This window comes from Cyprinus carpio, unplaced genomic scaffold (assembly GCF_018340385.1).
Source record: "Cyprinus carpio isolate SPL01 unplaced genomic scaffold, ASM1834038v1 S000006714, whole genome shotgun sequence".
NCBI lineage: Eukaryota > Metazoa > Chordata > Actinopteri > Cypriniformes > Cyprinidae > Cyprinus > Cyprinus carpio.
Genome location: NW_024879320.1, coordinates 14,854 through 26,639, shown reverse-complemented (window position 1 = coordinate 26,639; position 11,786 = coordinate 14,854). Strand labels below are relative to the sequence as shown.

At 40.8% G+C, this 11,786-nt stretch overlaps 1 protein-coding gene across 3 annotated transcripts in view; it reads left to right on the top strand.

Annotated features, from left to right (window-relative positions):
• The window catches only part of celf3b (cugbp, Elav-like family member 3b), a 32,710-nt gene extending 23,198 nt beyond the window's left edge, over nucleotides 1-9,512 (top strand). Inside the window, exons 5-14 of one of the 3 annotated variants that reach the window (XM_042755501.1) lie at nucleotides 801-929; nucleotides 1,593-1,672; nucleotides 3,432-3,575; nucleotides 4,415-4,604; nucleotides 5,107-5,244; nucleotides 5,397-5,456; nucleotides 5,548-5,637; nucleotides 5,851-5,994; nucleotides 6,202-6,340; nucleotides 8,821-9,512. In XM_042755501.1, the coding sequence (XP_042611435.1) occupies nucleotides 801-929; nucleotides 1,593-1,672; nucleotides 3,432-3,575; nucleotides 4,415-4,604; nucleotides 5,107-5,244; nucleotides 5,397-5,456; nucleotides 5,548-5,637; nucleotides 5,851-5,994; nucleotides 6,202-6,329 (1,103 nt within the window). In that variant the 3' untranslated portion in view covers nucleotides 6,330-6,340; nucleotides 8,821-9,512. Of the gene's footprint in view, nucleotides 1-800; nucleotides 930-1,592; nucleotides 1,673-3,431; nucleotides 3,576-4,414; nucleotides 4,605-5,106; nucleotides 5,245-5,396; nucleotides 5,457-5,544; nucleotides 5,638-5,850; nucleotides 5,995-6,201; nucleotides 6,341-8,820 lie in introns of all 3 variants that reach the window. The other 2 variants (XM_042755502.1, XM_042755500.1) reach the window with 2 other exon arrangements.
• Nucleotides 9,513-11,786: the final 2,274 nt, after the last annotated feature.

Here is an 11,786-nt window from a genome sequence, read left to right as displayed (position 1 = left end):
AATTTAATCAATGTTACATAAAAATGCAGTGTATCAACTCATAATTTAATAACTGCACATAATGTAAAAACTGCACATAATGTATTATTACATTATTTTTGTAATAAAATGTTCATAATGTAATAATTTTCTCAAAACGTAATAAAATCCTGAGCTCAGAATGTAATAACATTTTTTTCACATAATGTAATAGGTTATTGCATGAGAAATGTATTACAAATTATAATGTAATCACAGTTCATGAGGTAATACCAGCACATAATTTAAAACAATGGTTACAATATAATAAATTTGAGCACAAAACGTAATAACAGTTTTATGTAAAATAAGAAAATTAGGCTTATTAGTACACAGCAAAAGACAGGGATGAGATTTCTCTTTCAGTGTTTTATACCAATATAGTTCAAGCAATACATGCCATGCAGCCTGCCATACAGTGAGAGCAGTGTGGAAGAGTTGCATTAGTACTGTAAATAAATACCAGGAATAGAGACCTGATTACATCAGAGGCATGTTGCAACATGTAATATGAACAGTATGTGTGATTGTTTTATTACACTTTTGAGGTCCAAATGTCCTGACTAATACAGTCAGGACATTTGGACCTCAAAAGTATGATAAAACAATCACACATTCTGTTCATATTACAGTCAGCTCATCCCTCTGCTGGAGACTGACGGTACTGCAGCACTGTTGACTTGTTACTGACACACTTCACAAAACCTGGAATTTAAATAAAGTCAGATATCTGATGCTGAATAACAGATCATGACCATTTCTCCCCTTTTCACTCTTTTTAGAGGACAGAAAGCTGTTTGTGGGGATGTTGGGAAAGCAGCAGTCTGATGAGGACGTGAGGAAGATGTTTGAGCCGTTCGGCAGCATCGATGAGTGTACGGTACTGAGAGGACCTGACGGCACCAGCAAAGGTCTGTTAAAGGAATAGTTCACACAGAAATGAAAATGTGCTGAAAATGTCCTCACCCTCAAGCCATCTGAGATGTAGATGAGTTTGTTTCTTCCTCAGATTTGTAGAAATGTAGCATTGCATCAGTGTCTCAGCAATGGATGCTCTTCAGTGAATGGGTGCCGTCAGAATGAGAGTCCAAACATCTGATAAAAACATCACAATAATCCAAAAGTAATCCACACCACTTTTTTTTAAACTTCAAACTGTTGCTTCCGATGCTAAAACTCTATCTACTCTATCCATAACAACGCTTCCTCCGCTGAAAATTGGTCTGGTCTGAATCAGGAGAGAAATCTGCACAGATCAAGCACCATTTACGAGCCAAAACAGCTCTAAACAAATCTGTGGCTGGATTTTGAAGTGAGAGACAGGAAATTGACTTCTTCACTGAAGGAAGTGTTATTATGGATTATGGACTGGCCGGAATTGATTGTTTGAAGTTAAAAACATCTTAATGATGGAATCGTTTCTTACAAACACGCAGCTTTTGTCTTCTTCAGATGTTAACTGATTGACTGGATTGCTGATCATCTAAGGATGAGTGCATTTTCCTTTTGAGAGACTGTGTTAAACACAAACCCAGTCTGCCGCACACAATCTGATGTGTGTCTTGTTTTTGCAGGCTGTGCATTTGTGAAGTTTCAGAGTCACTCAGAGGCCCAGTCTGCCATTAACAGTCTGCATGGGAGCCGAACTCTGCCTGTGAGTGAGTCCTCCTCTCCTCCTCTCTCCTCCTCTCTCCTCTCCTCCTCTCTCCTCTCAGTCTCTCCTCCTCTCTCCTCTCCTCCTCTCTCCTCTCAGTCTCTCCTCCTCTCTGCCTGTGAGTGAGTCCTCCTCTCCTCCTCTCTCCTCTCAGTCTCTCCTCCTCTCTCCGTCTCCTCTCAGTCTTTTCCTCCTCTACTCTCAGTCTCTCATCCTCTCCTCCTCTCACCTCTCAGTCTTCCTCCTCCTCTCTCCTCTCAGTCTCTCCTCCTCTCCTCCTCTCTCCTCTCAGTCTTTCCTCCTGTCTCCTCTCAGTCTCTCCTCCTCTACTCTGTCTCTCATCCTCCTCCTCCTCTCTCCTCTCAGTCTTTCCTTCTCTGTCTCTCCTCCTGTCTCCCCTCTCAGTCTCTCCACCTCTCTCCTCCTCTCCTCCTCTCTCCTCCTCTTCTCCTCTCTCTCTCCTCCTCTCCTCCTCTCTCTCCTCTTCTCCTCTCAGTCTCTACTCTCTCCTCTCTCCTCTCAGTCTCTCCTCTCTCCTCTTCTCCTCTCTCCCTCTCCTCCTCTCAGTCTCTCCTCCTCTCTCCTCTTCTCCTCTCCCCTCTCAGTCAGTCTTCTCTCCTCTCTCCTCTTCTCCTCTCTCCTCTGTCTCTCCTCCTCTCTCCTCTCAGTCTCTCCTCTTCTCCTCCTCTCTCCTCTCTCCTCTCAGTCTCTCCTCCTCTCTCCTCTCACTCTCTCCTCCTCTCCTCCTCTCCTCCTCTCTCCTCCTCTCTCCCTCTCAGGCTCTCTAGTCCTCTCTCCTCTCACTCTCTCCTCTCCTACTCTCTCCTCTGTCTCTCCTCCTCTGTCTCTCTCCTCCTCCTCTCAGTCTCTCCTCTTCTCCTCCTCTCCTCCTCTCTCCTCTCAGTCTCTCCTCCTCTCAGTCTCTCCTCCTCTTCTCCTCTCAGTCTCTCCTCCTCTCTCCTCTCCTCCTCTTTCCTCTCAGTCTCTCCTCCTCTCTCCTCTTCTCCTCTTTCCTCTGTCTCTTCTCCTCTCTCCTCTCAGTCTCTCCTCCTCTCTCCTCCTCTTCTCCTCTCAGTCTCTCCTCCTCTTCTCCTCTCTCCTCTCTCCTCTGTCTCTGTCCTCTCCTCCTCTCCTCCTCTCTCCTCCTCTTCTCCTCTCAGTCTCTCCTCCTCTCTCCTCTTCTCCTCTTTCCTCTGTCTGTCTCTCCTCCTCTCTCCTCCTCTCAGTCTCTCCTCTTCTCCTCCTCTCTCCTCTCTCCTCTCAGTCTCTCCTCTTCTCCTCCTCTCTCCTCCTCTCTCATCTCAGTCTCTCCTCCTCTCAGTCTCTCCTCTTCTCCTCCTCTACTCCTCTCTCCTCTCAGTCTCTCCTCCTCTCTCCTCTCAGTCTCTCCTCCTCTCTCCTCTCCTCCTCTCTCCTCTCCTCCTCTCTCCTCTGTCTCTCCTCCTCTCTCCTCTTCTCCTCTCAGTCTCTCCTCCTCTCTCCTCTTCTCCTCTCAGTCTCTCCTCCTCTCCTCCTCTCTGTCTCTCCTCCTCTCTCCTCTTCTCCTCTCAGTCTCTCCTCCTCTTCTCCTCTCTCCTCTCACTCTCTCCTCCTCTCTCCTCTTCTCCTCTCAGTCTCTCCTCCTCTCTCCTCTTCTCCTCTTTCCTCTGTCTCTCCTCCTCTCTCCTCTTCTCCTCTCAGTCTCTCCTCCTCTTCTCCTCTCTCCTCTCAGTCTCTCCTCCTCTGCCCTCAGCTGTAATCTCTGTATGTGTGTGGTCAGGGCGCCTCCTCCAGTGTGGTGGTGAAGTTTGCGGACACAGATAAGGAGCGTGGGATGCGGCGCATGCAGCAGGTGGCCTCGCAGCTCAGCATTTACAGTCCAGTGACGCTCAACTTTAATGCATATAATGCCTATACACAAGCAGTGAGTACAGCACACACACAGCAGTGATAAATAACATGTACATTAGCTTATTAGGTTTTAGTTTTTTCCTTTTATCAGTATAGAAAGAAAAGCATATGATATGTTTTTAATGGTTTTTAACAATTATTTTCCTTCACTAGTTAAATAGCTGTGAATTGTGTTTTGCATTTATTTATAGAGTTACACTTTTAGTCACCCAAGACTCATTAAACTGATCAAGAATGACAGTAATGACATTTATAATGTTGCAAACGGTTTCTGTTTCAAATAAATGCTGTTCTTTTGAGCTTTCTATTCATCTGTAAATAATAAAAAATAAAATGCATCACGGTTTCCACAAATATACTCTTCTGCTGAAAATTCAGCTTTGATCACAGAAATAAATTCATATAAAATAAACCATTCACAACAAAAACATCAGTTACAAACATAAATAAAAATACATATTATAACACTTCTTCCATATACATAAACATATAAATACATACATGGTGAGCAGAAGAGACTTGAAAATCTAAATATTTTCCTAATTACTACTACTAATAATGACTGTATTGCTTTATAAAAATATATAATATATAAACATTAAGTTTACACTTAAGACTGCAATAGAATTCAACACCTAGGCCATAAAATGTATCCATTATATTATTATATTTCACTTGTTCTTATACTACAGACGCTTTGATCCCTGCACACTTCTGGTCATCACCAGTTATATTGTTTTTCTCTCCATTATTAATGACAGTTGTTGGATTTGTCTTGTAATTGAAGGTATGAAGACTCAAGCACATGTTGAAGTTGTGTGGCGTTAACTCTTTCCTCTCTGTCTGTGTCAGGTGCTTCAGCAGCAGGCGCTGGCTGCGCAGTCATCATATCTGTCACCTGTGTCTACAGTCGCGGCGCTGCAGATGCAACAGATGGCAGCATTCAATGCTAACGGCATCATAGCGGCACCCTCTTCAGGTGAAAGCCACCTTCACCACACCAGCAGCCTTACAGCAGAACTACTTGCTCTTCAGGAAAGAGGTCCGAAATGCATCATAATATGGTTACTTTACAATATTTAGACCACCCAGACGGATGTCAGAAATTGAATAAGAAAGTCTACTTGTGTGCTAAAGGTTTCTTTTTTTTGTAAAATCAAAGCTAACAAACAGTAACTAAAAGCCAGAAAACTTCTTCATACAGTTTACCCTTGTGAACAAAGTTCACTTTGCCATATTTTTAAAAAGAGTACTTATTACAGAATAAACGTACTTTAAAAGAATATACTTAAGTGCAAACTGAATTGAATGTTTTCTGAGACTTAAATGTGACTTCAGTGTGTTATGAGACATTTTATTCCATCATTATTATATTATTTCCAAGTAGTTTTTAAAAATATACTTTTAAGATTTGAAGTGCACTACAAGTGCACATTCAGTACAGTTAACTCTTCTTTTGCACATGGGGATCTTTATGCAAACAGCTCCATGTCTGTTATTCTTTTACTCGTCAGTCTAAACTCCTGCTCTGTGATTGGCTACAGGTGCAAACACTCCACCCACTATCGCAGCCACTCCCATCTCGGCTCTGCCTCCACTGAATGGCTATAGTCCTGTACCGGCAACCAACAATGGACAGCCAGTATCAGAAATCTACTCCAATGGTGTTCATCCATATCAAGGTGAGTTAAATCAACAGCTTCCCAGAACACACTAGCTGCTGAATATCAATCACTCATAATCCTCTAACACCATGGCAGTGAGTTTAGCATGCACAAAAGCCACTCACATTTATTCAGAAAGTGTAAAACGCTGTCTCTTCGTGGTCTCTCAGCTCAGAGTCCTGCGTTAGATCCTCTCCAGCAGGCGTACGCAGGCATGCAGTACTATACAGGTACTATACGTCCCTCACAGATGATATTATGTGTCAGATCAATCGTTGTCTTGCTGTATCAGCATGTGTCAAACTCTCTGTTTCACAGCAGCCTACCCGACTGCATACGGATTGGTCAGCCAACCGTTTCTACAGCAACCCGCCCTGGTTGCCCAGCAACAACCACAGCTACAGAGAGAAGGTGATGTCATTTCCTGTTAAAAAAGACATTTTGCATACTTCCTCAGACGTTAGTGTGTTTAATCGTCAAGTGATCTTTTATTTCACTAATATTATAGTAATTGCAAATACAGTTTCTCATGATGATGATGTCTGCCTATAAAGCTGACGTTGAGTCTAATGTGTGTGTATGTGTATGTGTGTGTGTGTGTGTGTGTGTGTGTGTGTGCCGCAGGTCCTGAGGGGTGTAACATCTTCATTTACCACTTGCCTCAAGAGTTCACTGACTCAGAAATGCTCCAGATGTTTCTGACGTTCGGTAACGTCATTTCTGCAAAAGTCTTTGTGGATCGGGCCACCAATCAAAGCAAGTGCTTCGGTAAGAACGAGCACTGTTTGTGTTCCTCAAATACTAACTAGGTAGGGAGCAACTATCTAGAAACCTCCCACAATTCCCAGCTATCACATAGCAATGCACTGGTGTTATTTTAGTGTCACTGAGACACTTTTTATAGTTTATATATATATATATAGAGAGAGAGAGAGAATTTGTCTTTTTGTTCTCTTTGTCTTCTCTGTCTCTCAGGCTTTGTGAGCTTTGATAACCCAGCGAGCGCTCAGACGGCCATCCAGGCCATGAACGGATTTCAGATCGGCATGAAGAGACTCAAAGTGCAGCTGAAAAGACCTAAAGATGCCAACAGACCCTACTGAGACCCAGACAGGTAAGAGAGGACCAAACATCAGGAAAGAGAGAGATTTATAATGCAGAAGGTAGAAAGAACGGAAAAAAAAATCGAGAAGGTGAGAGAAAACAGAGACAATTCTGCAGGGATTTGTCTGAATGAGGATGCTGAACACACTTATAATAGATAACGGGAGGGAATGGAGGCAGCGCATACTCAGAAATGGATGAGAAAATAATCCAGAGGACTGAAAAAATGATGCCGTTCTCATTAAGAAAGTGCTAAAGAAATAGCAAGTAACACAATGTATTAAACGTCAAAGTCGATAGACTGAAACTGTATGCACTCCAATACAACTTTGAAAAATCAAGTAAAAATAATACTATGAAATATGATTAAAAACTGGATAAATCACTGATTTGTCTAAAGTGACACTGTCAGAAATGACAAACTCCACCTACATGTGATAAATAAGCTTAATACTAAAACCATACGACCCCGTTCTTTGTTTGTGATGCTGCTCTTTGTATTTTCTCGATGAAAATCACAAACCACATGACAAGCTCCAAAGGGCCAATCATAAATGACGGAGACCCGGTGGCTATGGTTACCTAGCAACAGATAATCCACTACCTCTGAAGTTGTAGTAAGTTGATTGGGCTGTTTGGTTGCCGTTGGCGACTACCTGTGTTTGGGTTGCTCTTGCAACATTGATTGTTTCCCCGCAAACGGCCATGAGGTGGGCTGCATGGCATGTTGCCGTGGCTACGATGGATTGTTTGGTGCATTTGTGGCTTTGATTTCACTGATGAATTATTGTGGAAATTAATATGGTTACATTTCAACATTAGTAACCCTCTCACTCCGTCTATGATGATTCCTGAACTAGACTGCAGTTCGTTTTTGATCCGTTTCTGTAGTTTTCTACGTTGTGCTGCACATAGTGTGCTTATAATTATGAATGTGGGAAGGTGAATGATTCAGAATGTTTATCATAATACATAAGAGCAGGTAAACAGGTAAAAGCAGCAGTGACGAAAGCATTAGTTCAGCTCAAAATAAAGCTTCAGTCGTCAAACACTCACCCTCATATTGTTCCAAACCCATACAACTGACTGTCTTCTGTGGAACACCGAAGAAGATATTTAGAGGAATGTTCATGCTGCTCTTTCCTATACACGCAAATGGAACAAAAAGTACTAAACGAGTAAAACATGTGCAATTTTAAGTCTTCTGATGCCATTGTGCGAGAAGCACACTGAAGCTTAAGTCTCATATTCAAACTTGATTAATAAATCATACAGGTTTTGAAAATCATGAGGGTGAATGAATGACATTTTAATTTCTGAAGTACCTTCTTCATTGTGGATCTGCCTGAGTGTCTGATGGTGATGTTACAGTAAGTACAGTGCTGAAATGCCAACAGTACAGGAATTCTGGGCAAAATGTGTGAGAGATAATCTTTTATAGTCACTCTTCAGAGTAACTGTTCAGTTCTTCAGCAAGTACCCAGAATTCCTGTTGCAACTTAAACTAGAGCGTGATGCATGTTGGCTGCGATGAGAAACACTCACACACAGATCTAAATGCACACATACAGTATAAACAGATGGAATCTTGATCTCCAGAGCACACATGCAGCAGTCTTGAGCTTCGCTGTGACCTGCATGTGTTTGCGTGCATCAAAGCACAGCTGATATGGCATATATGCAGCAACTCAGGTGTTTGACAGGTTGTGGGTAGGTTTTCTAAGGTTTTAGGTCGAGTTTGGCTCTTTGCTGAAGTTTGTAATTTTATCAGTGCTCAAAAATGTTCTCATATCCCAGATTAATCATGAGAGACTTGAGTTAAATCCTGTGTCTCTGTGCATTGATGTGTTGGTTTGAGCATCATGACCAGCCCAACACTATAATAACTTAACCAATGATGTGATATTAGTGCGGGGCCATCTTTTGGGGAAATCTTTTGAAAACAGTCATTATTTTTGCACTTAAATTTGCTGACAAAATTACACACTTCTCTGTAAAACTGCAACTTGCGATTCTTGCATTCAGTTTTGCAAATTCAGTTATTTTTTTTTTAGCATTTTTACAGAATTATTTCTTTAATGCTTTCCAAAAATAGCATGTCTGATATTTAACACAGACGTCATTTGACACTCATTTAGGGATTTCATAATAACAAACGTTATTCGCTCTGACAGATTCAGCAAGTTCTTAGTTCATTCAGTGAATGATTCATCATGTTGATTCAAACCAAAATGATTTGAATCTTTTATAAGAACCATCACAGGAATCACATGACTGGAAGGAGTGTCGGTACACCGGTAGGTCATCGGCATGAGCGAGATGTGTTGATGATATGATGATGTTTTCATGTACACTGAGCAAACTGATGAAGCAGACATTAACCTGAAAGCTGAATCACTGTCTGCTGTTTGCCTGCGATCCAAAGCAGAGAATTTAACAACATGAGCATCAGTGTAATGCAATCAATCTCTCTCTTTCTGTCTGTCACAGGATGGAGATTATTAGGCATCCACGCCGCAGACGGACTCCAGACGCTGGGCTGCACAGCTGAATTGCTAACATGAGATGTTTGATATCTTGCATGCTCACATGTGTGTGTATATGCAAAGGACAAATATAAGATCTTGTATATAAATCGCATTCAGACACACACAAACACAGAGTTATGGAAAGATGTCAATGGTATTAACACACACACAAAAACATGCTACTACAGTATTGTTTTTCATACAAAATAAATAAATAAAAAAGGAGAAAACCAGCTACAGTAAATGACCATAATCAGATTTAAATAATTAAGCTTAAAATAAACTATGTAAAAAAAAGAAAATAAGAATAGTTGCAGTAAAGCAAAAGACGATAGTTACAGTAGTAGTGTTATTATTGTAAGAAAAACATCTTAAGATTTCTACTTTTTCATTCTAAATGTGAAGTGAAGTATAAGGGGACTCAGGAATTTCTGGGCAAGTTTTAATATTTTATCTTTTTATTTATCTATTTATTCATATTTGGAAAACATGGTTTGGAGTCTCTTGGTTTTCAATGTTTTTTAGAGAACTACATTAAAACAGTTGTAAAACTTTGTAACGTATTGAAATATGAATTACAATGATGATATTTATGTCTTAAATTTTTGGATCAAACTTTTCGTTTCTGATTTAAATAAAATAAAGGTATTAAAATAAAGGTCGATCATGTTTTATGTGTTAATATACATGTATGAGGTCTGTGTGCATCAAAGAGATGGTTTGTGTTGTACTGGTGTACATACTGAGATTCTTGTATTTCACAGCACTGAACCAGATACTTCTCTGACTGTATGGAGCCTCCAGAGTGGAAATGACCCAGAGCTGGACCACTAGAGGGTCAGCATTATATACACATACTCGCTTCAGTGTTCAGGACTGACACCAGCATTTTCAGAATGAGTTCAGTAAATAAAGCACAACACTGTACCTAACAGAGCCTAAATTACTAAAATCTAAATTTCTACTCTTTTGGTCTAGCTGTATGCAAAGCATGCTGGGAACTAAAAAAACCCACTGTCTAGTTTTAGCAGCTGTAACAAAAACTATTCAAGTGGTCCCAACACGACTGGATTGAACACAATGACAAATAGCCGTGACGGCGTTCTGGAATTTGCTTTAACATACCGTGGTTAAGTAAAGTGTAAATTATGTTTACAGTGATGCACTGATGATCACCTCGCTGCTGATGGATGCAGAAAAATTAACCTTATCTGCTCAAGATTAAGCAAATGTCTCAAAACTTCACTTGGCGCTTCATAATTAATGCATTACATTCATACGTTACATACATTACAGGTGCTGGTCATATAATTAGAATATCATCAAAAAGTTGATTTATTTCACTTATTCCATTCACAAAGTGAAACTTGTATATTATATTCATTCATTACACACAGACTGATATATTTCAAATGTTTATTTCTTTTAATTTTGATGATTATAACTGACAACTAAGGAAAATCCCAAATTCAGTATATCTCAGAAAATTAGAATATTGTGAAAAGGTTCAATATTGAAGACACCTGGTGCCACACTCTAATCAGCTAATTAACTCAAAACACCTGCAAATGCCTTTAAATGGTCTCTCAGTCTAGTTCTGTAGGCTACACAATCATGGGGAAGACTGCTGACTTTCTCCCCTGCCACTGCCTGACTTTATCTCCATGGAATGCTTAGCCTTTAAATGCAAACGTCCTCATTCAAATAACAGTGTTGCTCATATACCGTCCCCCCAAACTACACTTCTTATTTCTTCCAGAAATACATGACTTACTTACATCACTTTGTTCATTGTCATCCAACATTGTTATTGTTGGTGATATAAATATTCATGTGGACAACCCCCTCTGTCAGCTCTCAACAGAGTTTTTGAGTCTGCTTGATTGTCTTGGTCTCCAGCAGCATGTGAAGGCCCCAACACACACTAGGGGGCACACTTTAGATCTCTTTATTACTGACTCAGCCCCATTCTTATTGCCTATCACAAGACCCAAGTGCCAAATGTCCTTCTGGAACTGGAAACACATTGATTTAACCTCTATGGCTGCAGACCTCCAACAAATTTCCTGCCCAGCCATCACAACGGTAGACGAACTGGTAGACCACTATAATGCATCTTTGAGCAGTATTTTTGACCTCCATGCCCCTATCAGGACACGTGAAGTTACTTTTGTATTCTCTGCTCCCTGGTATACACCATGCCTTGTCTATAAGAAAACATCACGCCACCACCAAGAGCGCCATTATAGAAAATCGGGACTCACTGTCTATAAGCTTGCATTTCGCGACCATCAAATGTCCTACTTTAAGTCCCTGAAAGATGCACAATGTCAATTTGTACTCAAATCAAATCAATAAAAATACAGGCAATTCAAAGCAGCTGTTTGCTACAATTAGCCATCTTTTGGAACCACAACAGCCTTCTTCCACTGAAGTCACTGAGGAGCGATGCAATAGCTTTATTAACTTTTTTAGATCGAGAGTCAACAACATCCGCTCCTTAATGCCTGGATCCCATCCCCCTCCCTCGCCGGCTTTTAATCATTTATTTGGGAGTTTGCCACCTCTCTCATATTTTACTGAGGTTTCAAGCAGTCACATTGATGAAATTCTGCGAGGAATGAAATCATCATTCTGCACACTGGACCCTATTCCGACAGTTGTGCTTAAGTCATTCATTCCTATTGTCAGTCCAATCATTACAAAGTTAGTAAATCTTTCATTACAAACTGGTCATGTTCCACCCTCTCTTAAAGCAGCTGTCATCCGCCCCGATTTTGAAGAAGCCCTCGTTAGATCCAGAGGTGCTTGCAAGCTATAGCCCTATCTCAAACCTGACTTTTCTGTCAAAGGTCCTAGAAAAGACAGTTGCCTTCCAACTTCAGAGCCATCTCAGATGTAATAATCTGTTTGAGAAGTTCCAGTCAG